Source organism: Alligator mississippiensis, chromosome 5 (genome assembly GCF_030867095.1).
Source record: "Alligator mississippiensis isolate rAllMis1 chromosome 5, rAllMis1, whole genome shotgun sequence".
Taxonomy (NCBI): Eukaryota; Metazoa; Chordata; order Crocodylia; family Alligatoridae; genus Alligator; species Alligator mississippiensis.
The window spans coordinates 84,597,635-84,625,455 of record NC_081828.1 but is presented as its reverse complement, the minus strand read 5'-3'; the positions used below and the strand labels follow the sequence as shown (position 1 = coordinate 84,625,455).

The 27,821-nt window shown below is 38.6% G+C and overlaps 1 protein-coding gene across 2 annotated transcripts in view; it reads right to left on the bottom strand.

Annotated features, from left to right (window-relative positions):
- Window positions 1–4,983: 4,983 nt before the first annotated feature.
- Window positions 4,984–27,821, bottom strand: part of TMEM245 (transmembrane protein 245) — a 138,056-nt gene continuing 115,218 nt past the window's right edge. The window contains exons 14-17 of one of the 2 annotated variants that reach the window (XM_014611418.3): window positions 20,982–21,082; window positions 18,599–18,773; window positions 14,854–15,048; window positions 4,984–12,684 (exon numbers count right to left, since the gene is read on the bottom strand). In XM_014611418.3, coding sequence (XP_014466904.2) covers window positions 12,639–12,684; window positions 14,854–15,048; window positions 18,599–18,773; window positions 20,982–21,082 — 517 coding nt within the window. In that variant the 3' untranslated portion in view covers window positions 4,984–12,638. Of the gene's footprint in view, window positions 12,685–14,853; window positions 15,049–18,598; window positions 18,774–20,981; window positions 21,083–27,821 lie in introns of those variants that run through there. The other variant, XM_019479161.2, reaches the window with a different exon arrangement.

Here is a 27,821-nt window from a genome sequence, read left to right as displayed (position 1 = left end):
TAACAGAATCATAGAAGTAGGGTCGGAAGGGACCTTGCAGATCTTCAGGTCCGACCCCCTGCCTGGGCAGGAAGAAAACTGGGCTCAAATGACCCCAGCCAGGTAGGCATCAAGCCGCTTCTTAAAGACCCCCAGGGTAGGAGCCAGCACCACTTCCCTTGGAAGTTGGTTCCAGATCCTAGCCGCCCTAACTGTGACACTACTGTGCAGTAGCTCATTACTAATGAGCATTAGTGCTGAGTCATGGTTAGTGCTTGGCAAAGTTACTGCACAGTAGCGTCTCATGTAGACACACCCAGCGCATTGGTTTGGTTTCAGTTAGTATAGTGCATCCATTACAGCATTACATTTCAAGAGGCATGTGGAGAAAATGGAGAGAGTCCAGAGACAAGCAATGAAGATAACAAAGGGGTTGGAAAGCAAGCCACACAGGAAAAGTTTGAAGAAACTAAGTATGCTTAGTTTGGAGAAAAGGAGATTAAGAGGGCACAGGAGAGCAGCTTTCAATTATTTGAGAGATTACCATAAAGAAAATAAAGACACATTGTTTGCCCCTGCTACAGAGAGCAGGACATTTGACAAAGAAGCTAAGCTGCAGAAAAACAAGAAGAAGAGAACATAGACTACTTCGGGTACTTTGACAAGATTTGAAAAAATTGATTTTTTTTTCTGATTTATAATCCACGCAACAATATTAATGTCCAAATGATTAAAAAATTTAATTTTTTTTGGTAGTTCTTAGAAAACCTGCAGTTAAGACCTTCAGATTTGCCTAGCTTTACTTTAAAAATTCACTCTGAAATTTAGAATTCATGTTCAATGTTATTTAACCCCAGCATGTCTCACATTTACAGCAAAAAATTTTAACACAGACAATTTCACAAGCAGTTCAATAGCGAGACTATATGCACAAAGTGCTGGGTTCACAAACAGGAAAAGTGTTATCATCTTAGAAGAAAACATTAAGAAAGAATTGGTATTCAATGATAAATCAACTTAAAATGCTTTATGCATCTCAATTCTTTTACAAAAACATGTAGTTCAACTATTAGTTAAAATTGCATACATTTTCCTCCTCTTTCCTCACAGGAATCTGCTCCATACTATTAAAGTAACCTAGGGGAAAGGTTTCCTTCCCCACAAGTTCTCTATTTAATCAAAATCAGAATTCTGATTTACAGAGCCAGGTAATACAAAATAGCTGAAGTCTTCAGAGGTTCAAAATTTTTTCAAAACGGTATCAGTTCCTCCTCAAGAGAAGAGATGGCTTTTTAAATATTTAGGTCACAAATAACTGGTGACCACGTTCCTTTAACACCAAAAACTGCTAATTTTTTCAGGATCAGGGGCACATCTAGACATTCATTAATGTGCTTTAGGTAATCTGCATGAAATCCAGTACTTCCATTGTGAAGTACTAGAAAAATGTCCATTAGCCAATTTTAATGTGCATTAGCAAAAGAGCAGTTTTTGTGCTGCTTTAATGCACTTTATAATAGACTAATGTGCATTAAAGTGCACATGGAGACATGCCCAGTATCAACAAAGTTGATCTGTAGTATAATCCACTGTGGTATGTACTGCTAAAGATCTCTATTAAGATTTAGCAGTTTGGCCTCCCACACACCAAAGCCATTTGGGTTCTACTTCCTATAAACCTGATTTCAAGTCCTAATATAAATAAATAATCCTTATTCCAGTCACGTACACAAAACTGTTTACAATGATAGTGAACGCCACTGCTATAATTAACAGTGATGGGAAAACGCGGCCTCGGCTACTTCACTGTCTGGTGGCTAGGTAACTAACTGGCTCCACAGTAGGACCCAAAGGGTACTTATTGATGGAACTGAGTCATCATGGTGGAGGGTAACCAGTGATGTTTCTCAGGGGTCAGTAGTTTGACCAGTGCTCTTCAACATGTTCATTAACGATTTGGATTCAGATAGTACAAGCAATCTGGCAAAGTTAGCTGACGACACCAAGCTATGGAGGAGCGTTGTCATGCTTGAAGGCAGGCTGGCAATACAGGCCAACCTGCTTGGTGGCACGGAAGCGGAAAGGGATCTTGGAGTCCTAGTGGACTCCAAGATGAACATGAGTCGTCAGTGTGACGAAGTCATCAGAAAAGCTAATGGCACTATATCGTGCATCAGCAGATGCATGACGAACAGAACCAAGGAGGTGATACTTCCCCTCTATTGGGCGCTGGTCAGACTGCAGTTGGAATACTGCATGCAATTTTGGGCACCGCACTTCAAGAGGGATGTGGATAATCTGGAGAGGGTCCAGAGAAGGGCCACTCGTATGGTTAAGGGCTTGCAGGCCAAGCCTTATGAGGAGAGACTAGGGCACCTGGACCTCTTCAGCCTCCGCAAGAGAAGGTTGAGAGGCGACCTTGTGGCTGCCTATAAGTTCATCACGGGGGCACAGAAGGGAATTGGTGAGGATTTATTCACCAAGGCGCCCCCAGGGGTTACAAGAAATAATGACCACAAGCTAGCAGAGAGCAGATTTAGACTGGACATTAGAAAGAACTTCTTCACAGTTAGAGTGGCCAAGGTCTGGAATGGGTTCCCAAGGGAGGTGGTGCTCTCCCCTACCCTGGGGGTCTTCAAGAGGAGGTTAGATAGGCATCTAGCTGGGGTCATCTAAACCCAGCAGTCTTTCCTGCCTATGCAGGGGGTCGGACTTGATGATCTATTGAGGTCCCTTCTGACCCTAACATCTATGAACCTGGACAGGTTTGTGTAGTGGGCAGACCTCAACCTGATGTCACTTAATACAGAGAAATGTAAAGTACTCCATCTGGGGAAAAATAACCCACAACACACTTACAGCCTCGCTGGTGCTCTGCTTGCCAGCACCAGAACTGAATGAGACCTGGGTGCCATGACTGACAACAAAATGAACATGAGCCACCAATGTGATGCCACAGCTGGCAGAACTAACCAAATACTGGCTTGCATCCACTAAAGCATCTTGAGCAAGGCAAAGGATGTTGTCATCTTCCCTCTTTACTCAGCCTTGGTGAGACTGCAACTGGAGCACCATGTCCAGTTCTGGGCACCACACTTCAAGGATGATATGGAGATGCTCGAGACAGTCCAGAGGAAGGCCACATGCATGATTAGAGGCCTGGATACCAAGACGAATGAGGCTGAGGGACTTGGGATTGTTCAGCCTGGAGAAGAGAAGACTCAGAGGGGACTTGGTTGCAGCCTATAAGTATATCGGGGCATACATCAGGGTTTGGGGAGCAGCTATTCACAAAGACCCCCCAGGAGAGGACAAGAAATAATGGGCACAAACTGATTGAAGATCGTTTTGGGCTAGACTAAAGGAAAAACTTCTTTACAAGCTAAGTGTCGAGGGTTTGGAACAGGCTCCCCCCAGAAGTGGTACAGTCATTCACCCTGGCGATCTTCAAAAAACATCTTGATGCCCATCTTGCTGGGATCATTTGAACCCAGCAGTCTTCCCTGTCATGTGCAGGAGGGGCTGGACCCAATGATCTGTAAGGTCCCTTCCACCCCCTAACAACTATGGAACTGATGCTACCTTTTCCCTCTAGCTCCTGTTTCTTCCCACATACCTGATATAACTCCATCAAGAAATGTTAATGTAGATTATTAACGTTATTGAATGCTCTCTTTAAATAGAACTCTTTTTTACCCCATTTTAGGAAAAAAAAAAATGCTATGTCAGCAGAACGAAACTGGTATGAACCTTAACTCCTTCTACTTCTCACAGAGTTGAGAAAGTAAATCTACCCTCCACTTCCTATAGGTAACACTAGGTTTGCATGATAAATAATGGGGAAAAAACAGTACGATTTAAAAGTACTCTCAAAACAACAGTTTTGAGATTACGTTTGATTATTTTTGATAACTTTGATTATTGAAATATGGAAGAGGCAAGGATTTCTTAGGGTGATATCTTTGATTTGACCAATTATATAGATTAAGTTAGACAAGCACCAGATCAAGTTAGACAAGCATTTGAATACAGACATTCTTTGTCAGGATGAAGCACTGAGGTGATGACAATGTTAGGACAAAGAATGATTTGCATTTAAAAGCCTGACTAACTTGATCCCAGTTACATAGCTGGTACATTAAAAGGTATCACCCTAAGAAATCCTTGCCTCACCTAATTTCTGGACCATCACAGCTACAACATCACTCCTACACCATGTTTGGAAGAGGACATTTTTATTTTGTTATGGTTCCAATTAAAAAAGGAGAGGTAATTTGAAGACCCTCATCCTTAATTATCAAAAACTTATTGCTACAATTCCGTACTCAGTGGCCATGTCTACGTGAGACTCTACTGTGCAGTAGTCACAGACTAGTGCAGAGTCAGTCATGGGCTACTGTGTGGTCAGCATCACAACAAAGCCGTTTGGTGTAAATGCAGTCAGCATCTTGTGTAGATGTGGCCAGTCTCTATCAAAAAGCAATTTCCTGATCATAGCCATCCTGTTCACATGAAAACAGGAGAAAGTGACAGTCATTTTAATAAACTGAACAGAAGTTTAAGATCTGTAGTTAAAGTACTCTAAAATTAGAGTTTAATGACAAGCTAATACTTTTGTTAAAGCTGTGTTCTATTAAATATGTTAAGCAATGAGCCCCTCCCCCCTCCCCCCAGAAAAAAACATCAAGCCCAAATAAAAGGCAAACCAAACCTTGCTGTGGTTGAAGAGTGATAACTGGAATTTCTGCATTCACAGGTCAGGATGACAGCAGGCATGTATGCTGTACTTGATAAGTTCCTCTTTACTGTAATAGATGACTATTATTTCTGTTTCCCACAGTAAATCACATTTACAATTCCATTGGAGAGTGTGCATATTATTAAGTATACATTTTTAGTCTTCTAGGTGTCCAAGGACTCTCAGTGTTGCACCAGAATGATTACATCCAGGAATCCAATCAAACTTACCATCAGTCATTCAAATAATAAAGCTTAGCATTCACATATATTCACATATTTTTATTTCAAAATACATTAAACATTTGTGCTTACAAAAGACTGCAATGTGAATACAATATTATGTTGAAAGCTGCCCACACCTGCAGCAGGAAACAATGTGTTGTGAGAAGTCAAAAATAAAGTTTAAATATTTTTGAAAGTTTACTGGTTTTCTTCATTAGCTACTCATGTTTCCAGCTCTACCACATGTGGACACGGAGTTTACATTTTCAGTATTATACATATAAACACACAACAAGTACTGTGCAAAACTAATTCTAACTTTTTTTACAAGTTTCTGTCCTGAACATTCATAGATTCATAGATGTTAGGGTCGGAAGGGACCTCAATAGATCATCAAGTCCGACCCCCTGCATAAGCAGGAAAGAGTGCTGGGTCTAGATGACCCCAACTAGATACTCGTCTAACCTCCTCTTGAAGACCCCCAGGGTAGGGGAGAGCACCACCTCCCTTGGGAGCCCGTTCCATGTAAAAGTCTATTTACACACACACGTCTTGATAAAGTACATTACTGTTCCAAATCCCCATGAATAATTTGACATAGGAATGCACACCTTCTACTTCATTATACAAAAGGTAAATGAGGAAAAGTAGTCAAACCAGTCTTAGAATCCAATGTCTAAGTTTCTGTGCATTTGGTTTTTAGGAGAAATTATATGGTCTTCCTACCAGTACCAAAAGTTTATCAAGTGATTAATTATTAGCTTAGAAAATATTTTTCCCCTTCTAATAGTCACTAAACACTGCAGTGCATCTGAAATAAACATCTGAGTGAATTTAGTGCTTGAAATATATCAGGGATGATGACACCCAAGACCCATGACATCCATTCACACAGCAAGAAAATTACAGGCAGCCTTCGCTAACACTTTCCAAAAGGTACTTATAGCAGACATAGCAGCTTTGGGTTGAGACTGAGAGCAAGGCAGCCTACTCTGGGGGTTTTGCTACTTTTCCAACCTCAAAGTTTGGATGCCAATTTGGTTTAACTAATTTGTCTTGTAGTTATTTCTTTTTGTGTGATCATACAATTGTATGATGCTCTTCTATTTTTACTATGATGAAGTCTCACGCAAAGAATGAAAATTATTTTGAATACGTGTCAAAGACTTGCTATAGCCACTTCTAGTACAGTGACAAAAAGTAAGACTAGATGGAGAAACTAACAACAGTTTTTTTAAATCCAATATGCTGAAAAATCATCAGAGCCATAAATGAATGCTACATTATACTGTAAAACTATATGGTCTTGATACCTTTTCCCCCTGCCTGCTATAATTCCAACCTGACTAAGGGTATGCCTACAAAGCTCAATGCAGTACTACATAAAGATACTCAAAAAAGTTTAGGTACCAGAGCAGCAGAGTTGCATTTGGACAGCATTCCACATAGACTAAAATACTATTCAATTATTCTGCTTGTTCAGGGCTAGCTCAGACTTTTCTACATAACACTGTATTGTTGCAAACAGACACAAACCTGAAGCAGTGGTGTTCAACCTTTTTCTGGTGCGGACTGGGTGAGAGGCTTGGGGCCAGCCTGGGAACCAGATCAGGACTTGTGAGCCAGGACTGGCCTTTGAACTGGCTTCCCACAGCCCTGAATTACAGGATCAGGGCCTGCACTATCTCTAGCCAGCCTCTATTTCCCTGAATCAGGCCCTGGGCCACCTTCATTGTCAGATCCAGTGTGGTATGTGGTCTGTGAGGCTCACCAAGGATCTGGAAATTTGGCAGCAGGGGAATGGCAATTGTTGTTAACACTCCGCTGCTGCAAACATTTTGGACCTTTGGGACCCCTTCGGGCCAGATGACATGGCTCTGCAGGCTGGGGGTTGAACATCCCTACCCTAAAAGATGCCATTTTCAGTAGGACTAGCACCACACGTTATGAAGTTCAAGGTTCATGCCAACACAAACACGTACTTGACCTGAAAACCAGCCTCAACGTGATCTGCTATGAATGGATGCTTTCCTGAATCAGGTCTGTTGCCAAAAAACACACTGTCCATCTTGGAACCTAATTTATTGTGGTGTAAAGCAATAATCTTCATTTTTGGCAGTGTATAAGTCACCAAAGTATTCAACTAAGTGCGAGAAAAGAATAGTACAATTTGGGGATTGAAAGCCTGCTACTTCAAGACTCAAGGCTGGAAGTACTTTGGTTAACTTGTACATATACTTTCAAGACCAATAGTCTTGACCAGAAAAGAAAACAAGCTGTTGATTAGTTATGCTACAATAAATCAGAACTATTTTAGTCACCTGAGCAGATACTTGCCAGGTTCTCTCCTTCAATTTCTTCACCAATTTGCTCTGTCACTCCGTTGCCAACTAAATATAGGAATTTCAGAAAGATTTTTATTTTCACTACATACTGTCACCGTGTGAATTTTTTTTCCTGGATTGTCTTAGGAATTCGAAGACAAAGTTTCAGTTAAAAAAAATCTAAATACAAGATGTATTCCTTTTCTGTGAGCACACACGCACGCACACTGTATAAATATATTGACTTACAAATGAGATATAGAATCCTTGAATTCCCTCATTACCTATGAAACTGCTTCTGGTTAAAGGACACCTAACTCACTTTCCAAGATTCCAATAGCATTTTTGTGTTTCGTATCTTTATAAAAAAAAATATTTTTGGACATTCATGATAAAGCATGCAGTAAAACTTGACTTAACCTGGTCGAAACAATGCACGATTAAAGATGAAAACTGTGTGGTATTTATTAGACATGCTAAAACAATTCTATTTTGTAGAACAACTACGAATGAAAGGGGAAGAACTGCATTGTTGCATTTATGTAATTCAGAGGAGTATAGAAAGAAGAGGAGAAAAATGACATTTTCACTCTTAAAAGAGAAGCATAAAAATAATAAAAATAAATAATATAATAATTTTTATATTATAATAAAATAATAAAAAGGATAATAAAAAGGATTGTTGAAGATGATGGATCTGAAGAATTAATGCATGCCATCTGTAATTAGAAGAATGGTTTATTGGATTAAGAAACCAATCCTCTTGCTTGTAAAACTGCAAACTCCAACAATGCTTGTAAAAAACTAAATGCTGGCCCATGTTAAACAATGATTAAATTCACTTATAAAAATTCAGATGGCTTTACTGCAAAAGCATCTTTTTAAAAGACTTAGCTATTTCACCTTAGTGTCAGACAAGCACTGAACACTGGAATGTGATAATAAATGTATGCTTATAACACAAATACTAAATGTATTCAACCTTTATGAGGGCAGAATTTTCTTTTAAGATGTTTAAAAGGACTATAATTGTATGTAGATTAAGGCTTTTTAAGATTATATTTAACTTTACAAACCTACATACACATGTATTTTGTGGAAATGAAGTTGGCATTATTAACAGTGGTGATTGTAGTTATATTTTCTATATGCAAAATTTTATTTTCTCTTGTTGTCTGTAATTTTCCAGAAAAAGATCAGATTTCCTTATGTAGTAATTACTCTAACTAGAACTAATGTACCTAACCAGACAATTAAAACAAAAATAAAAATGTAAATGAACTTGTGGAATATGCTGAAAGCTACTGAAGGCAGACTGAATCATTTTTCTATACAAATCACAATAGTGTGAACCATGGGACAACTATATCTGCAACAAACTTTATGTGCTAAACAAAATCATTATAATGCAGTTGACACATTTTATATCGTCACCCATGCACTGCTTGGGCACATCCAGATGTGTGTGGATGTTTGGTTCCCTGGGGACAAGTAGCGGTGGCACACGTTGCACCACCACTTCTTGTCCCCAGGGAATGCCCGAGGCATGCACGCTTTGGTGTGCTGCAAGTTACCCTGGGTGGGGAGGAGGAGGCTGGGGCCCTAGCAAACTTATCTGGGGTCCTGGGAGTGTCCCAGGGCTGCAGCCATGGTGATTCTGCCACGCGGAGCCTGACTGGCAGCAGAGTGCGACTTTGGGCAGGCCGGCTTCACTTTTCAGCAGCACATGCACTGGTCGAGCATGCATTGCTCCATTTCTTATTTCCACTGTTTTTTTGACCTCTGGATGTCCACAGGTCAAAAAAGCCTGCGGAAAAAAACCTGGTGCAGCACACACTCGGGCAGCGCAGAGAACCTTGGACTGTGCAGTATGCGGCACTGCAAATGTGTTTGCACCACCACACACTGCACAACTGCACTCATCTGGACACGCATCTTGGGTTCATCTTATGAAGACTTACAGACTTCTTCAAACAGTTAAATTATTAATTCTCTATTTTCCCATGCAATGTTCAGTGCAATGTCTGACATACTCTAGAAAGATTAGCTTACAATGTTTGCTTTACTGTAACACAAAGGGAACAAACTGTATCAGGCCAGAGTAAAAGAAGGACCCTACTCAGAAGAGCCTACAATTTAATATCACTAAAGAAAAAGGTGCATTAAATCATCTAATTTTTTTTCTGGTATCTACAAGTGGATTAAAAGCTTAAATTTCATATAAGGTGTATAAAACCAAAGCTTCTATTTTTTGAATGAACTGTGAAGTTGATTTTTTTTTCTACTGTTTTCAGATGCTGCACATTTCCATAAAATATCTATTATTAAATGTGAAAAGATCCAAGTTATTAGTTCCTTTTGGCACTATTTTTCAAAATGCTACAGTAAGTTCATATTAAAAACTGGATAACCAAAATGTTCGTACTTTTTCATGAAAGATGTTATAGTTGGAGAACTAGATTATTTTATTTTTTAAAGAGGAGTTAACTGCTATTGACTCCCATACTTCACATATATGTAGAACAAAGCCTCTGTTTCTCTATTTGCAGCCATGGCAGAGTTTCTGATCTTAAAATGTAGGGTTAGTTAAAAAAAAAAAAAAAAGTACTTTAATAACAATAGATTCTTAACAGCAAATCTTAGTTGTATTTGAAGTCTTGAGTACAACAAATCATTTAAAAAGCCAACCAATCTTGAACCAAGCACGCATAAACGCCACACAAAATTATGATCTTCAAACTGCAATGGAAACACTTCAAAATAGTAACATTTTCTCAATTTACTGAATTAGTTTATTATTAATGAATATCCCCTTATGTGAAGAGAACTCTCTCTCTGGCTAGTTACTTCTTGGATGCTTTAGTAAAAAATCATTATTTTTTGGTTATGGGAGTCTGTTTTACCACAGAAAGAACCTTAACATCAAATTCAGGATTTTGAAATCAGGTCAGAAAAAAATCAGACAGAAAATCCCTAATACAAATAACTTGACAGTGGAAAAAAATACCAAAGTAATATTGAAAAAATATTAAAGATATAATGTTTTTGGGGAGTGATTTCCCTCTTGTATAGCTCTGAAGGGAGTGGGATAGGCAGCACACAGTAAGTAACATGATAGACCAAAAAAGACTCATACTGCTATACAACTCTGAAGCATGAACTAATATAGAAAAATACATCACTTTCCCAAGTGTCATGACAATCTCATCTATACTAGTTTGAATATCACAGGAAAATTTACAGTTTATAAGATCCTAAACTTTTTTTCAGAACTGTCATGTATAAAGCAATGAGATATTAAATTACTTAAAATATCTAACTTGATCCCATAAAAGCAAAAGAACTGGGAGTTCGACATCCACCCATAACTGCACATATTGTGTCTACACAGTGCAGCATGTTAAATTAACCTATAAACCTTGCAATTCATAAGCAAAATTCAAACTGATACATCTATATATTTGTATCAGTTTGAATTTTGCTTATGAATTGCATATATATATTATTTACTTAGTAATTTTTCATTAAATCCTTAAGGCTAAATATTTAAGAGGCCTCATCTGGGCTCCAATTTTAGCCCTGCAATTTTGCAAGTGCAAAAGCTGCACACACACAAAATTCTTTATTTAGATAAGGAAGTCAAGAATGAGAAGATAAGCATGAATTTAGTCTCTGTTATTTAAAATTTGACTCTTGATAGTGCCATTTTACTGCAAATCTACAATATTTGGCTATGTATTAAATATCATGCTTTGAGCCCTATTTGGAAACTAAAAATTCAATATTATGGTTTATCTATGAACACATGCACTGCCATGACAGAAGTCTCCCAAAAATTTATTATAATCTCTGCAACTTGGGTAGAACCAGATATACGGCCTTATAGAAGAGTAACTTAGTTTATGTGGTCAGATTTGTGTACTGGTATTTGGCATTACAATGTAATAGACAGTGTAGCACATGGCATAACACTTAAGAATAAAGAAACCCTGCCATAAATTTCAAGGTGATTCAGTCAGGAATTGAATAGATATGTTCTAGCTAAACATAAAGCTGATCATTTGTCCTGGGCCCTGTTGATCAGGGGAGTGTTCACTAAACAATAGGTGGAGTGAAATTTAGTTTTTAGGATAAGTATCTTTTGAGCATAAGACATTTTACAGAACAAACCTCCATTTTTTTTTTGGTGGAAACAATGCATGAATTCAAGCCTGCATTAGCACCCATGTATGAAAAATCAGAGGTGCCACTTAAACTCCAATCCAAGCAGAATGATAGGTTAGAGAAAAACAATAGTGCACTGTCCTGATTCTCAAACCTCAATAATACCACATTTTAAAGAATTTCAGATCTCTGCCTATTTTGCCAGGATATTTAGACAGAGTTATTTAAAAAGTCTAACCTCCCTTGTTCACTACTTCCCCAATAAACAAATACAAATAAAAATATTTGAAAAATAGAGTGTGAACACATTCATCATTCAGCCTCTTTCAATCACTGCAAGCAGACACGTAGCCCTATTTCATTTCTACCATAAGTCCTTTCAATACATCTGGTCAAGCAGGCAAGAAGAATCCACAGGGAACATCTTCCTATTGAGACCCTGGTGCACTAGGTTAAGTTGTAAGCCAAAGAGCAACACTTGATAGTATTCTACTTCAAAAGTGAACACAAGGATTAAATTGTTTGAACAAATATTCCTATGCTGCATGTGGATAACTCTTACTTAACACAAATCGCAAGTCTTGTTAGTTTTAGGCAGGTTGGAAGCACCACTCTCTGACATTAACATTGTCATCCTATAAAGCACACTAAATTTGATCTTCTATGAAGTGAAAGATGGTCAAAAATGTGCTGAGGAGCAACAGATAATTAATTAGTGCTTTACTCTATTAAAATATTTTAATGTTTCTAAGGAAATACACTCTTAGATTAGCTAAAGATCCCAGTGACAAAAGGTTTGGAACATAGCTTCTGTTCAAAGGTACCAAAAGTTAATAATACAAATAACCAAAAAAAATAAATACCTAGTTAGTCACTTCAGCAGATCACAACCTGACTCCAGTGGATATACTTCTCTTTCACAAGGTGTTTTCTGAAGAAAAAAAAGTCAACAAACAAGGCATCTGAACTCTAAATCTGCATGGTAATATGCAAAGCAATGGGAAGTAGACATCCTCTCTTGCAAAGATAAAGTGCTTAATAATGCAAGGCCAGCAGATGTTAGAAGGTTTTAAAAAAAAGAAAAAAAATTGTGCTTCACTGAGCTGTTACTAGGGACAGCTGGAAGAGATAGAAGGCCACAACTGTTCCAACCTCAATGTAGAAGAGAACAACTACTTCATACTGAATAGGTACATTCTGGCGTCAAAATCATTCTGCAGTCATTTTCGCTTCCTCAGGACTCTCTCTAGATGACCTGAAAGAAAATATTTGCTTGCTGAGGAAGAGCAAACAGTTTTTCACAAAAGGAAAATGGAAGAGAAAATATGTACTTGCAAAATTATCACATATTGTGCGCCTACTCACATTTTATAATTGAAATTACTAGACTACTGCTATACATAAAATTTAACCTAGGGCACAATCTGCTTTTATTTATGTGAACTACTCCAACAAAAACTCTCCCTGGGCCTGAAGAAGGGCATTTGTGCCTGAAACCTTGCAAAGAACAATTTTTCCAACTATTTAGTTGGTCTAATAAAAAATATCACATCTACCCAGAGAACCTTGTCTTTCTGCTCCAATGGAGCCATTTGTATTACTCACTGAAGCAGAGCACAGGATTCTACCTTGCAAACACTAATGCACACAAATCTTTTTACATTATTTTTAACATTGAGGGTGACAATGAGATTTTTTCTGAATTGCTTTGAAAACTACATCTGAGGCACTTACTGACTTCCTTATGACCACTGAACTTCAGCTCACTTAACTAAGCTGGAACAGTGAATTCTAATTACCCGCTGTACTCGGCACAAAAAATTAGCAGTAAACATCCTTCTTGGATAATTGTACACTTCCAAAATCCTGTAAACAGCTTAGTAAAACCCTTCCAAGGCTAGCCTCATGTTATAGGCATACTTAAGCATACATATAAGCACAATGGACTATCTTCATAGATGTTTTCAATATTTATTTAATTGCAGGCCTACTCATACTGGCTTCCTATGCTTTAGTGTATACAAAGCAAGACTACAACATTTTTGAAGGAATAATATAAAAGTTTATGCCCTCAAATGTTGGGTCCAACAGATCCCCAAAATACTGTACCATAAGACATTTGACTATATTACTGGCAAACAGATTACCATCACTAAGGCTGATGGCCATCAGAAGCACATAAATGGGTCATCAGTCATCTCCAAAATATAAAAGCAGTGTATTACACAAAGGCAAATATACACTAATTATAGGTTAACAAGATATGATGACATCCATTACTATGGATTCTGGGCATCCTTTATGTGAATCAGAAATCTACCATATTAGGAGTTCCACATGCTTCCTGCAATCCTTACAGCATTCTGTAATACATGCTATCAAAAAAAATAGATGAGGGAAATGCATATTCTGTATACGTGAACTTGTGCAACTAAGTAACATAGTATTTTTTTTCATACTATTTTTTGTTTCTAGTGCATCACAAGGCAGTCAATTCCTCTCCAAACTTTTCACAAAATACATGGCATGGTGTCCCCTATATATGAATATTTATTCAAATGGTCTATTGTCAGGCCTGGACTAATTTTTCTTTTAAATTAACTTCTATCCATTTTACTTTTGTATTATTTTGCTTAAGGTGAAACTAACTTGCATCTATTTTACTTTGATTATATCCATTTTATTGTTGTATTATTTAGCTTAGCTTTTGTATGACTTAGGCTAAGACAGACTCCATCTTATTTTTATATTGCTTGGCATAAGTGTAACACCATTTTGTTGGTTTTTTTTGTTTAAATATAGTTTCCATGTGAAAGGAAGTAAGAGATGACCGTCTGTTTCAAAGGTCAAAGTGTCAACGACCAAAGGTTGCAGTAGCCTCCTGTTCCAATGGCTGCAGATTGCAGATAAACCCAAAAGAAAGAAGAATTTGCCCAAAGTAGAAACAACAAGCCTGATCAAAATAGGAACAATGGGTCTGAACAAACCATGCATGATTCAATCAAAGGAACTGAAGGTGTGCAGCTGGCATGTAAACACCATGACACAGTGAGGTCCATAGATGTACATGGGAAACAGCTACTATAAAAGATGGGTGGGAATAAAGAAGCGTTGGGTACTTCTATACAACAACAACAGAGCATCAGTACGTGTCCAACAGAGGCCCGGCTCCCTCCTCGTGTTCATCTTAGCTGACTAATAAGCTGACTCAAGCAACTAAAAGACTGGTAACATCTTAGTGTCGGCAGAAGTGAGTACGAGTGCAAGAGTTGAGAGCAAGAGTGATGTTTTAATGTATTTGCACTTACAATAAACATGGCGTATTGCCTTGTCCCCTGATAAAGATTCCACTTGCTTTTCAACATACTGCATGCACAGTAGGTACAACACTGTGACATATTCAACACTTTATTTTTCTACTTACCAGTATATCTGTAAAGGCCATGACGTTTGTGATGGTGTGGGCACTGAATTTGTTGGACTCACTAGTATGGCACTGTATATGTTAGAGGCAACCACGAGTATACAAAGAAGTATGGGTCCAATAATTGCCCCTTCCAATCCCAGGTAATATGCTCCACCAGCTACTGCGAGACCTGTCAGGTAAGGATGGCCACCTCTGGAAATACAATACAAAGGAGGGCAAAATGACTACAGAAAAGTGGTTCTCAAACTATTTTTTTGGGTTGCATTTCTCTATGACTGCATGTTATGGATAAACAAAGAAAGGTAACATTTTATGTCACTATAACACTGTAACCTCTCAGACAATCTAAAAAAAATCATAGAAGTTATTTTTTTTCCTTTTATTTCCTTTACTTATATTTTTTCTTCCCCTTGTTTTCCCATCCCTACCTCTTACACATCTCTAGAAGCCTGCCACATATCCATAGCAGTATGTGTATGCCAATTAAAAAAAACAGTGCTAGAGAACAATCTTATATGATAGGCTATTATTACTGTATTTACTTGATTTCAAGATGGTTTCCCCCCTCATTTAACATTGGGGGAAAACACCCTTCATCTTGGATTCAAATATGAAGTGGTAGTGGGACAGGCAGCTGCTGTGGCTCCAACTCTGACCCCACACCTTGGGTTGGGGCCAGAGATGCAGCTGCTGCCTGCCGCTCACTCCACCCCTGCATCCTCTGCCGCTCTCTCTGCTGCATCCTTGGTTTTCTCCAGATCATCTCTTTCTTGCAGCCTCAGCCCCCCTGTTCAACCTTCCTCATAATGCTTGCTCCAGCAGGCTCTGTCCCTGGTGCAGCCCGAGGCACAGAGCATGCCCCCAGCCCACCCCATAGCAGCAGCACAGAGAGAGAATTGCTGCTATAGGGCTGAGCTGGGGTTGTGTTCCATGCCCCAGGCTGGAACAGGGGCAGGGTCTGTGGTATGGACTACGGGTAAGCAGGGAGCAGGCACAATGAGGGGTAAGTATGCTGGGAGGGGGGCAGGTAGAATGCAGCAAGCTGCATGTCAACCCACCTACCAGCTCCCCGCCCCCACCTGCCTTCCCCACTACTGGTTGCCCTATTACCACTGCTTTCCCTGCTGCAGTGGTGGTGGGGAAAACTAAGACGGTCCTTCAATAATTAGATTCTATACGTGGAATATTAGAACAAGTTTACACGATTTGTTCTAATTTCCATTGCATAGAATCTAATTACTGGGGGAAGGGGTATCTTAAATTCAGGATCATCTTGGATTCAGGTAAATATGACATTGTAAAAACATGGATTGATTAGAAAACGTTTAATATGTTTGTAACTATTATTAGCTATTTATGATGCAAGGAAGTATAATCATTCTATTTATATTTAGCATTTTTGGTAATGTTTATGATATCATAAAACATTCAAAATATTCAAGAATAATCCCTGCCCTCAGGAGTTCATTCTAGGTAAACTTAACATTTGAGAACAAAAAGTTAATGGTCATTCATAAAATATTTTCTTTGTAAAAAAATTTTAAAATACAAGACAGCTGATCACCATTTCTCATCATACAACATTTCAGTACCGATACATTCATGTAATTAAAATTTTGTTAATAATAAAGAGATGCAGGAATAAAGGTTTTACATATCTCAAAAACAAATGTTTAAAGAAAGAATTTTTCTACCATCTCAAACTCTTAGCAAAAGTTTTTGAAGTGTTAAACAAGCGATGTTCATCTTATGCCGCCCCAGTATGATAGATCCAACCCTGGTCCAATCTGGCATGTGGAGCCACATCATATGGTCCATGGAGCTCCTTAAAGGTCTGCCATTTGGCAGCAGGGAAGCAGTGGGCATGTTAAATTGTCACGGCTCTGGAAGCCAGGGCAATTAACTGCCATTGCTTCTATACCACTGTGGATGAGATTCTGCCACTGCTCCCCTGCATCCCCCAAAATTTTGGGCTGGTTAGAGAGCACCAAAGGCTGGCTAACATGGCTTCACAGGCTGGATCCAGTTACACAGGGTGTACATTGAGCATCACTAATTTAGGCTTTGCTTTTAATTAAAAATGTTAATAGACAGTGATCTAAAAGACACTAATAGCAATATTCAGTTTCTGGCCTATGTTCCATTTCTGAAGATCAAAACTAAAATCTCCCTAATTGACAGGCTAAAAGGTGAACTTTACACACACTACTTATTTTAAAATAACATGATGACACTACATATAGAATTGTACGGGAAAGCTAATAACTTTAAATGAGTACACAATACTGGAAGTTGTATCTGTTTCTAGAGAAGGAATGAGCACACTGGCTGGCCAGAGTTCTGCACCATCTTTTACATACCACAGTCCTGAATTTACCACCTCCACTCTTCTATCCCTGGCCTTTGTTACTATTGCATGGGGCTAACACAAAATACATCATGATTTTGTGATGTATGCTTTACAAACCCATTTCATTTGTGACCCAAATGAGGCCTAATGAACAGTTGGGGGAGGAGAGGTAAGTTTAGTTTTGAGAGAGTGGGACACAGACAAAACAAAAGATTTTACTCCTACCTTTTGTGCTTCTAATTGAAAATGAAGTGGTGACTGTTTCCTAATGTAACTCTTTGTACTTATTTTCTGCAATTGTCAATTAAAATGTTGTGGTCCAAGCTATTAAGTTATAGGCAGCTGCCACAGCAAATGATGGAATATGACTTCAATATCAGTTTTAATACAGTTCAAAATCCTTCCATAACCTAATTACAGCTCTTCCAAACAGAGTTAATCCAACCAACAAGACAGCTGGATGTCTACTGTTTTATTTAATGGGAAGTATACAGTTTCTCTCTTGCAAGTAAATTTATTTCAACCACATTTATTTCATGGACAGTAAACAGAGTCAGCTCATACAGATAAAACAAAGCAGTCTAACAGCTAAGTGGAAGAATGAAATTACTGGCCTCAAATGATCACTGCCCCTAAAATCATTAAAATAGTTTTCCAATAATCATTTATGAGTTTTTTATACTGCACCTATTGGCCCTAATTTCTGAGAAAAGCAACCAGTTTAACAATCTCTGAAGAAACTCATTAACACTGTATATATTCTCAGCACAGTTCTCTCTGCCTAGTATCAGTAAATGGACCAGTTGAACAAGACCAGTGATTAAGATCATGGCAAACCTCATCTATCCATAGAAGAGAAATGAACAGTCTATCTAATGTTCTGCTAAACATATTATAATAAGCCAAACTTAAAACTCAGAGACCAATCCCAATACTGGGCTAAGAGAGAGTCTGTGAAGAGAACCCATAAAAGGGCAATTTGACACCAAAATGCTTTCATTGTGGACTGGTCAAGCTATAATGTCCTACTATTGGGTTCCTCGTAGATTCTGAAGTGTCAGGTACTGGGTCACTCTCAGAATGAAGATATTGGACTGGATTATTCTTTTGCCTAATACAGTACAGAAATTTCTCTACTCCTAGATTTGCTTCCAGGCCTGATCAAAAATAAAACCAGACGTTCCTTTTCAAGGCCAATTTAGCCCAGACAGCTCCTGTCTGACTGGAGAAGAAATTCCTGTGGTTGTCCTGACCATTTGGACAAGATTTATCATTGGGTATTACATGATTTCATCAAGCTTGTTCTTGTAGGATTTAGAAAAATGCAAGTAAGCAAGGATATAATCCCAATATTAAAAAATACCACACTCTAGTCTTCAGGTACACACTTACCCGGATATATCAGAGTAGATTGCTGTGTCTACAAAATATGTTGGCAACAAGTGAAAAACCAAGAGCAAAATGGCTTTGCAGCCTTCTCCTTGGACGAGCCACAGATCTAGAACTGCAGGTACTGCTGCCCAGTATGTCCCCAGAAATGGTACAGCTCCAAGGATTGCTGCTAGAGCTGTAGTAGTACATCACGTACAGGAAGTTAGAAAGCCAAGATTAGAAAACTTAAATTTTACAAACATACTTGGGGTAAGGTTCTATTAATTTTACTGCACAAAAAGTCCCATTTAAAAACCAATAGGACTACTTTAAGTAAGAAGCCAAAAATATAGATGGTAGATTAGGCTCTTCAAGGAATTCACTGCTGTGGTTTAATAAAAGAAGAGCTAACCACTTTCAAAATTCTAACAATTCACATTTTTATTCCATATAGAAAACAATGAGATGCCAAAAATGAGCAACTCCCAAACACGTGTGAGCATTTAAAAAAATTAAACAAGATGCATTTCTGGTATTTCCTCTTCACTACAAATATATATTTTTTGTTTTATAAACAGCCTCTGTAAGGCATTATGGCTTACCTGATTTAACATAGTAGAAGCACCTGTATTATTACAATTTACTGAAGGGTGAATGATAGCAAAATCAAAATGAATGAATTCAGTAAACAGAAGCAATGGTTTTGTTAACCAAAACGCAGATACTTTGATTTGTGCATTAATTAATTTGTGATCAGCATAGTGGGGGTTCTTTAAAAATCTGAATATATATTATAGGTAGGCCCAGATGCAAAATCTATTAAGGTTAACCAGCCTAATGCTTATTTTTAGGTGTGGAGGGATTTCAGTCAAAATTCCTTAGTCATTGTCAAAAATTACATTAGGTGAAAAAGTTCTGTCCATGGTAAAGTGCACATTGATAACTTCTTTCCTGGAACAGCTCATTTTATTTTGGGTTTTTTTTAAACAAGTAAACCAACTCCCTCCCACCCCGCCCCCAAGAAATTGTATAAAACCTGCATTAGAAGCTAGTTAAGGTTGAAAATAAAGAACTCTGGAGATAGGAATGCCAGAATTTAATATTGCCTGCGCAACTTTAAATTTGACTACCTTGTGTATATGCTAGTCTTCACACAATCGCGTATTATTTTTGCTATTTTTTTCTATTTATAAGTCAGCGCTTACAAGAGAAATCAGATTTGGAGAGGAATTAGGGTGCTATTACCTAAGGAAGTGATTTTCTGTAGGACCTATGGTGTGCCTGTAAATGTGTGGGAAAGTTGCTCCAACGCACTGTAATCACAGTGCATCAGAGCAGACTCAATTAATCCAGTCTACTGGAGCATGCTAATGAGTGTGCATCAGCAGCCTCCGCGTCCACGTCTCATGTACCAGTGTCCCTGTGCTTCAAAATGGCAGCAGGGGTGCTTTAACTAAAGCTTGATTCAACACGCTTTAAAGCGCCCCCACCGCCATTTTGAAGTGTGGAGACGCTGATACACAAGACAATGTGGGTGCTTTAATTAGAGCAGCTCTTGGAGCCACTCTAATTAAAGCACCACCTGTCCCACTCACAGAGTATGTGCAAAAATACCCTATGTGACATCTGTTGCAAACGCCAGAAGGTGTACAGCAAATCAGATGGGAGAAATCAGAGGTCACCTAGTTAAAACAGCTGGATGCTACTCTTTGCAAACTGGATTCTATTTTTGTCTTTGCTGCAGACATGAGGCAAGTTGTTTAAATAAAAATTTTCCTTAGTGGCCAACTTATCTGATGTTCCCATTTTCTTGGTGCCCAACTTAAAACACCATGTGTCTGGCTTTCATGAGCACTTACCACTGCAACTGAAGTGAATACAAGTTAGCGTTTGAAGAAAGAGTGTTATGTAATGATAAGTACTCTGGAAAAGTCTGGTGCTAGGTGTCTCAAGTTGCATAAAAAATAGCAGCAACTTTTGACCCTAGCCATAACTGGAGCTTAACCGGAGGATAAGACCACCTTTCAGCCTGTGTTCAGAGCAGGGTTTAAATAACATGTAGTTCAGGTAGAATGGGGACCACATATTGAACAACAGATGAAAAAGAATCCTCTAAATTATGTTACTGAACGAACATCATCTAGATCCTTTATACTGAATGAAGCAGGGATTCTGTGGAAAAGAACAGTATGAAAACAAGCAAAGACTCTGCCGCTTTTATCAGCACAAGGCAAAAGAAGTCGCAGAGGCAAGCCCAATTATAACATTTCCTAACTTTCAAGTGTTTGATATTGCAGCCTTATTAATATTCATATAAATAATTAGGGCTGATTAATAATTAATTAATTACAATACAGTTATATTGCTATTTTATGACAATGAATATGTTTACATTCTTACCTACCTGATGGAATGAAGACAATATTGATTCCAAATATGGTGTGAGTCAGCCAGGTGTACAGTCCATAGAACCCAGCCATTTTGAGAGAAGCATCAAACACACCTCTAAAATAATCAAAGATACCTTAATAAATTATGTTGGCTAGAAGAATTGGAGAATGATAAAAATGTCCAGGTACTGTGAACAATATTCAAACCATCAGTACAATAAATTGCTTGGTTCTAATTTTAATAATATACAAAATATCTGTGTACCAATAACTAAGCACTGAGTTCATTCAGTCGCCATTTAAAACAAATAATTATGGGTTTTCAATACTGGATACCTAGGACCCATTAGGGCAGTGATAAAGCTCCAGTAACTACAGATGAATAATGGAGTTGATTTATAATTAAACTGAGATACTAAAAAGAAAGGAAAGAGGATTAAGTTATTACTGCCATATACTCTTCAGGCATTTTCCTGCATAATGACATTGTGACACCAACTGTTCCATCCCTTTGTTTTTGAACATACCCTTCCTATCGCAAGCCAGAAGATTTAGCCCTTTACTTCTTCCACTAGATTTCCAAATGCCTCCGTTCACCCCCGCCAAAAGGAGTACACCTCACACCTCTTCTCCATGATAAGTATTCAAACACAATACATTTTTTTCTATCCTTTTCTATTCTCCTGACTCTACCTGTTCACTTCTCTCTTTCTGCATCTGTCAGCTATCCTGAACACAGACCTTCAAATCAGATCATAAGTGACATACCCTGTTTTCACAGGTAAGCGCATCACAACCACAAATGGCTTTTATTCTTCATATTGGCACCTATGTTTCAGGTTGTTGGGTAGATTAAATGACTTGGTTCAAGGCAATACAAGACATGTGCACGTGAACAGGAATTTGAACCCAAGAGTCCTGTATCTCAACCAAGTAGTAGACGCAAGCCTATTGTTCTGTTCAGTAAGGGCCAGAGCCTCAGCACTTACTCTCTAAAGTGCACTCCAGTTAACCTCATGTTACAGACAGATTCACAGAGCAATTAAAACTTGTGTATAGGGAGTTCTTCCATCAATTGCCTTGAAGGCTGTGTTTTAATTCTACCACCATATACCCACACTCTCATTTTATTCCTTGAAGCATGAGATTCATGTTCATTTTCCTTTGAATCACCCTTAGCTTTCACATCTGTAAACATTATTTACAAGGATTTTTATCTATTTTTTTATTTAAAGAATACAAAATTGGTCTTAAACTCATGCAGAGATGAGCTGCATAAGTGGATGACATCACAGAAGCAGTATTTATTTTCATTGCCACGTATTGTTTCAATTAAATGGGACAGGATTAAAAAAAAACAAAAACTCACTGATCACCTTCTACCACATGTCATTCTATTATTAGGTCTGCATGAAATAATTTACAAGGCAAATGTCTTGTTCTAGGGATTAACACAAAGCCTCAAACTACAGATCTATCACTGTTACATAACATCAGTATTTGTCAGTCTTTATAAAACTCTTGCAGTCCATTGAGGGTAACTAAATAGGTTCAGCTACCCCAACACCTCCAAGATCTTTTCCTCAGAACAGAGCCCCACATAGTGTACAAGCTGTAGAATAGCTTTATCCTTGGCAATAAGGCAAAAAGTTATAAATTAGAAATAATGGCCCAAATATGAAATCCCCACAAAACCAACTTCTATTAAATACTAACATCTAAGACAAATCAGTCAAGCTGTTTTCCCACATGAGCGCCAAGGGGGGTGGGGCGACCACTTGCAGCAAGACGTGAAGGTCAACCAGTTCAGCTTCTGACAATCTATTAAGAAGGGTAGGGAGAAATATTTGCAAAGCTGAGAATACTTCACTGAAAGCGCCGAACACTTCAGCTGACCGCAGCTGCCATACTATTGCACAGGAGATAATACACTTTGAGCTAACCAAAACGTAACATGTTTTAAAGGGGAAACGGCGCATTTTAGTCATGCTAGAAGTAAACTTCAAGCTCTTGGGTGATTGATGATGACAACGATGATGACATTTTAAAAGCATGTCTTGGGGTTTTATTTTTTTATATATATGCTTTATTTTTAAAAAGAAACTCATTTAAAATGAAATCTGAATTTAATACAAAATATACAGTAGGGACTTGTAAGTTCTTAAAATATTTAAACAAAAATCATCCAATTCACATTAATGAATCAATGAACTTATTTCAAAAACTAAATTACATGCTGAAGTGTGCTATAGAAAGAAATGGGATAAAATATTAACTTTGGAGGTCAAGTTTTATAAATATGGCAAAGCAGGTCATATATTAAATGCTTGATCTTGTAGGGGACTCAAGAATTGGACTACTAGGTGTAAAAGACTGGCAAAACCATTGCAAGTATTAGGATCGTGCCTCTGACTCCCATAAGAACCACCAGGATCATCCACGGAATCCATCTTTGTCAAAAGTTAGCAACCTAGGACACCTATACGTGTGCGCAATGCTGCTCTGATGTGTGCAAATTAGAACACAGCAGAGCAGACTATTAACTGAGTCCACTGGAGCACGTTAATTAGCATGCTCCAGCAGCCCCCGGGTCCTGTGTATTCAGTGTCCCCATGCTTCAAAATGGCAGTGGTGGTGCTTTAACTAAAACTTGTTTGACAAGCTTTAGTTAAAGTGCCCCTGCCACCATTTTGAAGCGTGGGACACTGAATACATGAGACACTGCAGGTGCTTTAATTACAGTGGCTCCCAAGAGATGCTGTAATTAAAGCACCCTCCTCTCCCCCGCAACCCTGGAGAACATGTAAAGATACCTTTAGAGCCCAGAGGCCAAATATGGCCTGCTAAGTGCTTGGTGGTGGTGTGCAGTGGAGGTTGCAGCAGGCAGCCTAGGCACTCTGGAGTGGGTAGCAGCCTGCAGCTGGTTGCAAACAGCAGCCCACTACCCTAAAAGGTTGCTGACCCCCATTTTAGAGCTTCTGATTTATTGATTTTTCCCTACAAGGGGAAAAGCTGATTAAAAAAGATGGTTTAGATCAAACATTTCCATTTGGCGATTGAAATCATCTTGATTTAAAGCAAACAACCAACAAACTTAAGCTCAAAACTTTATCATCATAAACAATTTTAGCAAGCAAGCTAAGTGTCAGAATTTGTATGAGAACTTCAAAGTGTTAAATTAATATATTTCAACTCTTACAGGAAAAAAAAAATTCTTCACTTTCCTTTTCTGTTAGATTTAACACAATGTGTAAGTTTTCTCTATAGAAGCCTGAACACAATATGATGTGCTTATAAATGAGAGGCTGTTCACAGAACAGCTGTGTTTTTAATGATGAAACTGTTAATTCAAGTAATTTTAAATGTTGAGGGGAAAAAAAATTCTGATGAACTCGTCTTTTTCTATATAGTAGTTTCTCAAAAGCTATGGGATAAATACCAGCTTAAATATTTGCACAATTTTATAAGTTGTTGATTTTCATGGCCAAATACTTTTAACATCTGTCTAAGTTGCTTGAGGCTTCACAAAAACTCACAACCAAATGGCTGGCAGAAATAATATTCAAGAACGAATGGGAAGGGATGTGGATGATTGGCAGGGAATCTGGTTTTCTCCGATTTAAAAAAAAACCCCAATTTTCAGTTTTAAAAAAAAAGTATCCATGTTTTTCCATGATTAAAATGAAACACCACTAATACATAGATATCTATATAGTAGTGTTTCATTTTAATCATGAAAAAATGTGGATTTGGGGTTACTTTTTTAAAATAAAAAATTGGGGATTTTTTTTAAATTGGAGAAAACCTGAATCTCTGTTGATTAGCAAAATGTGTCAGAGAACTTTGGACTAATTTGAATGATTTTAAGTCAGAAGTGAGTCATGGAGTGCAATCCAGGGAGCTTGAAAGAACTGGGCAAAGAAAACTCAAAGCCAGTGTCAACAGTATTTTTTAATTCATGTTGACAGGCGACGTTCCAGAGGACAGAAGGGCTACCATAGGATACAACTTTTGAAAATGGAAAGGAAGACCCAGAAAACTATAAACCTTTCACCCTGACTTGAACACGTTGGTAATTACTGGATGAAATTAGGCAAGTGAAATTGTAAACATCTAGAGAACAATGAGGTAAGCATTAGCACTCAACATGGATTTAAGAATAAACAGCACCAAAACAACTTCATTTCCTTTCCTGCTGTGACAAGGAAAAATTTTTTGTGGGTAATGGAAATGTGGTGGACATAATATACCTGGACATTAGTATGCCCTGACAATCGCATATGCCATTTTCATAAGTAGATTAGAGAAACAAGGGATAGAGAAAATATTAGATGGCTACATAATAGGTTAAAAACCAGAAGAGGAATAAATGTAAAATGACTTCATGTCAGACTAGCAGGAAGTCTAGAAATGGAGTCCACAAGATCTGTTCTAGGTCCACAGGTGCTAAACATTATTATTTATAACATGTAGGTAGGGATGGAGCATACCAACTGAATCTGCAGAAAACACAAAACTGGTCAATTCTGTGGACATGCAGTAGGATAGGATTACATTTGGCTTTTATGGAATGAAAATTAGCCTTTCTAAAATGGCCTTTCTAGACTGAAGAACTGAACCATAAAAACAACACTGAAGTCCAACAAAGACAAATATCAGGAAAGAAAAAAGCACAAATGCAGAATGGAGAGTAGATTGGAACAGCATTGTCAAGTAAGACCTGGGTGTTATAGTGGATCACAAATGCAACAATGGGATGCTGTAAATTGCAAATGCAATTTTGGGCTGAATGAATACAAGTATTGTAGGCAAGAGATATCACTCTCTTTGGCACTGGTTAACCCTCAGTGGGAGCAGCATGGCAGTTTTTAGCACTAAATGTTATGATGCATGTGAAAACTCAAGAGATGTGCAAAGGGGTAGAATGCAAGCTAAAGGAGAAAAAATAAGGGAGGAGACATAGTAGTAATTTTCATAGACCTTATTTACTCACAAACCACATGCACCTTTCCCCAAAAAAACAGCCCCCCTAATGCTGGGATGAATGTCTTAAGCAAGGAAGCTGATTTTCTTCACCATTGCACTGAAACAAAGAAAATAAAAAAACACTGTGCTCAAGATGGCTGTCATGTTTTAGTTCCCTGCCAGGAAGCAGAAGTGGGTGCAGTCCAGTGTTTACCTTTCCACAGCCACTCTCAAAATGGCACTGGCTTTTGGCCAGTTTTGTCCTGGAACAAGGATATGTAGTATTCTGGTGAATGATTCCAGTTCACTGGCTTTTAGTTGCAATAGAGACTTTGGCAAAGAAACTTCTAAGGAGCTTGCAAAACAAAGGAACATTTGTCCCCCACATAGCCTTGAAGGAAATAAAGTAACGTTTCCCCTACCTACTGGGGTGGCTTCTTCGTCACAGCAAGAATGCACCCCTCTTCTGCCAACCTGCCTCACATGCTAAGCTCTCTCACTGAATAACATAAGCTGTTTCAGTCTTTTTCAGGACTGGAGTCATTATAAGGTTTTCCCTTCTACTCAGGGAACGTACCCTACTTGAACACTTCCATATAAAGATGATCTGGAACTATTATAGTGGAGCTCATCATTGGTGAAGTGAAGTTTTTCAATTGCTGTATATCTTACCAGGAGCCTCCAGGAATATTAAAATATAATTATACTTTCATATTGTTTTTTTTCCCCGCTGAACAATTTTTAATATCCTCTAGTTGATCTGGATTCTTTAAATTGAGTACACACAAACACATTTTAAGCTAAAGTTGATTATGCAAGCCTAACCAAAAATCATAGAAAACTATCCTAAAAAAATGTATGTATACTTTGGCTAAATTAGCATGAAACATGTTCTCTCAAGATATGAGACTGAATGGGTAATAGTTTTTCAGTTTATAGGCACTCTGGGTTGAGGCAGGTGTCCAAGGTATCAACTTCACTTGCAATTAAAATGTTTCATCTGCAAGTACTTGAAAGAAAGATTTTTTGATATGCAGCAATTTTAAATTTCCCTACAGACATTGTGAAGGAAGAAAGGAATGTCCTGCTAAAATAAATACAATGGCAAACAGAGACATGACTCCACTGACTGAAAAAAAGAATTGCCTCAGCTTTGCAGGGCAAACCAGTGGTGCAGGTTACAGCGTAATCTGGACCGAGCTCTAGCTCAGATAAGATAGAGACTGGAGGTAGTGGGTTGTGAGGGTGCGGGGGACTGTGTGTGTGTGGGGGGGGAGGGGGGGCGGCTGCTCGAGAGAGGTGGGTCCTCCTGCACGGCCCCCTCCACAGTAGCAGTGGCCATTGGCCTCAGGGCTCGCTGCTGGCACAACCCCCCCCGTGGTATGGTGTAGCTCCAGCCACCTGGCAGCCAGCGCCACCTGTTCCACCTTCAGGGCTTGCAGGGGCTGCGCATTGGCCTGTGCCAGGTCCTATCTCCATGGGAGAGAGCTGACGGTCAGCCCCTGCAAGCAGTGCTGGGCCCCCGGGTGACAGCCTGAGTGCCCCAGTGCTGCCTGAAGGCGCACAGCCCTGGGCCAGGCCCGTGACCTGCGGCACAGGTGGCACTGCATGCCAGGCAGCCAGGGCTGGGTCGTGGTGGGGGGGCGGCTATGCCAGGAGCCAGGATCTTGCTTACTGCTACTACTAGGCTTGATTTCTTCAATGTTTATAATATAAAGTCCTATCAACACCATGTAGTGGTCTGGTGCAAAATGCTAAAGGTATATATTACCATCTGAAAGAGGCAGATATTTGAGCCACATGTGTTGTAGATGACATGAGAAGATTTAATTCATCCTTTCAAAACCACCTTTATATATATACACACACACACACACACACACACACAC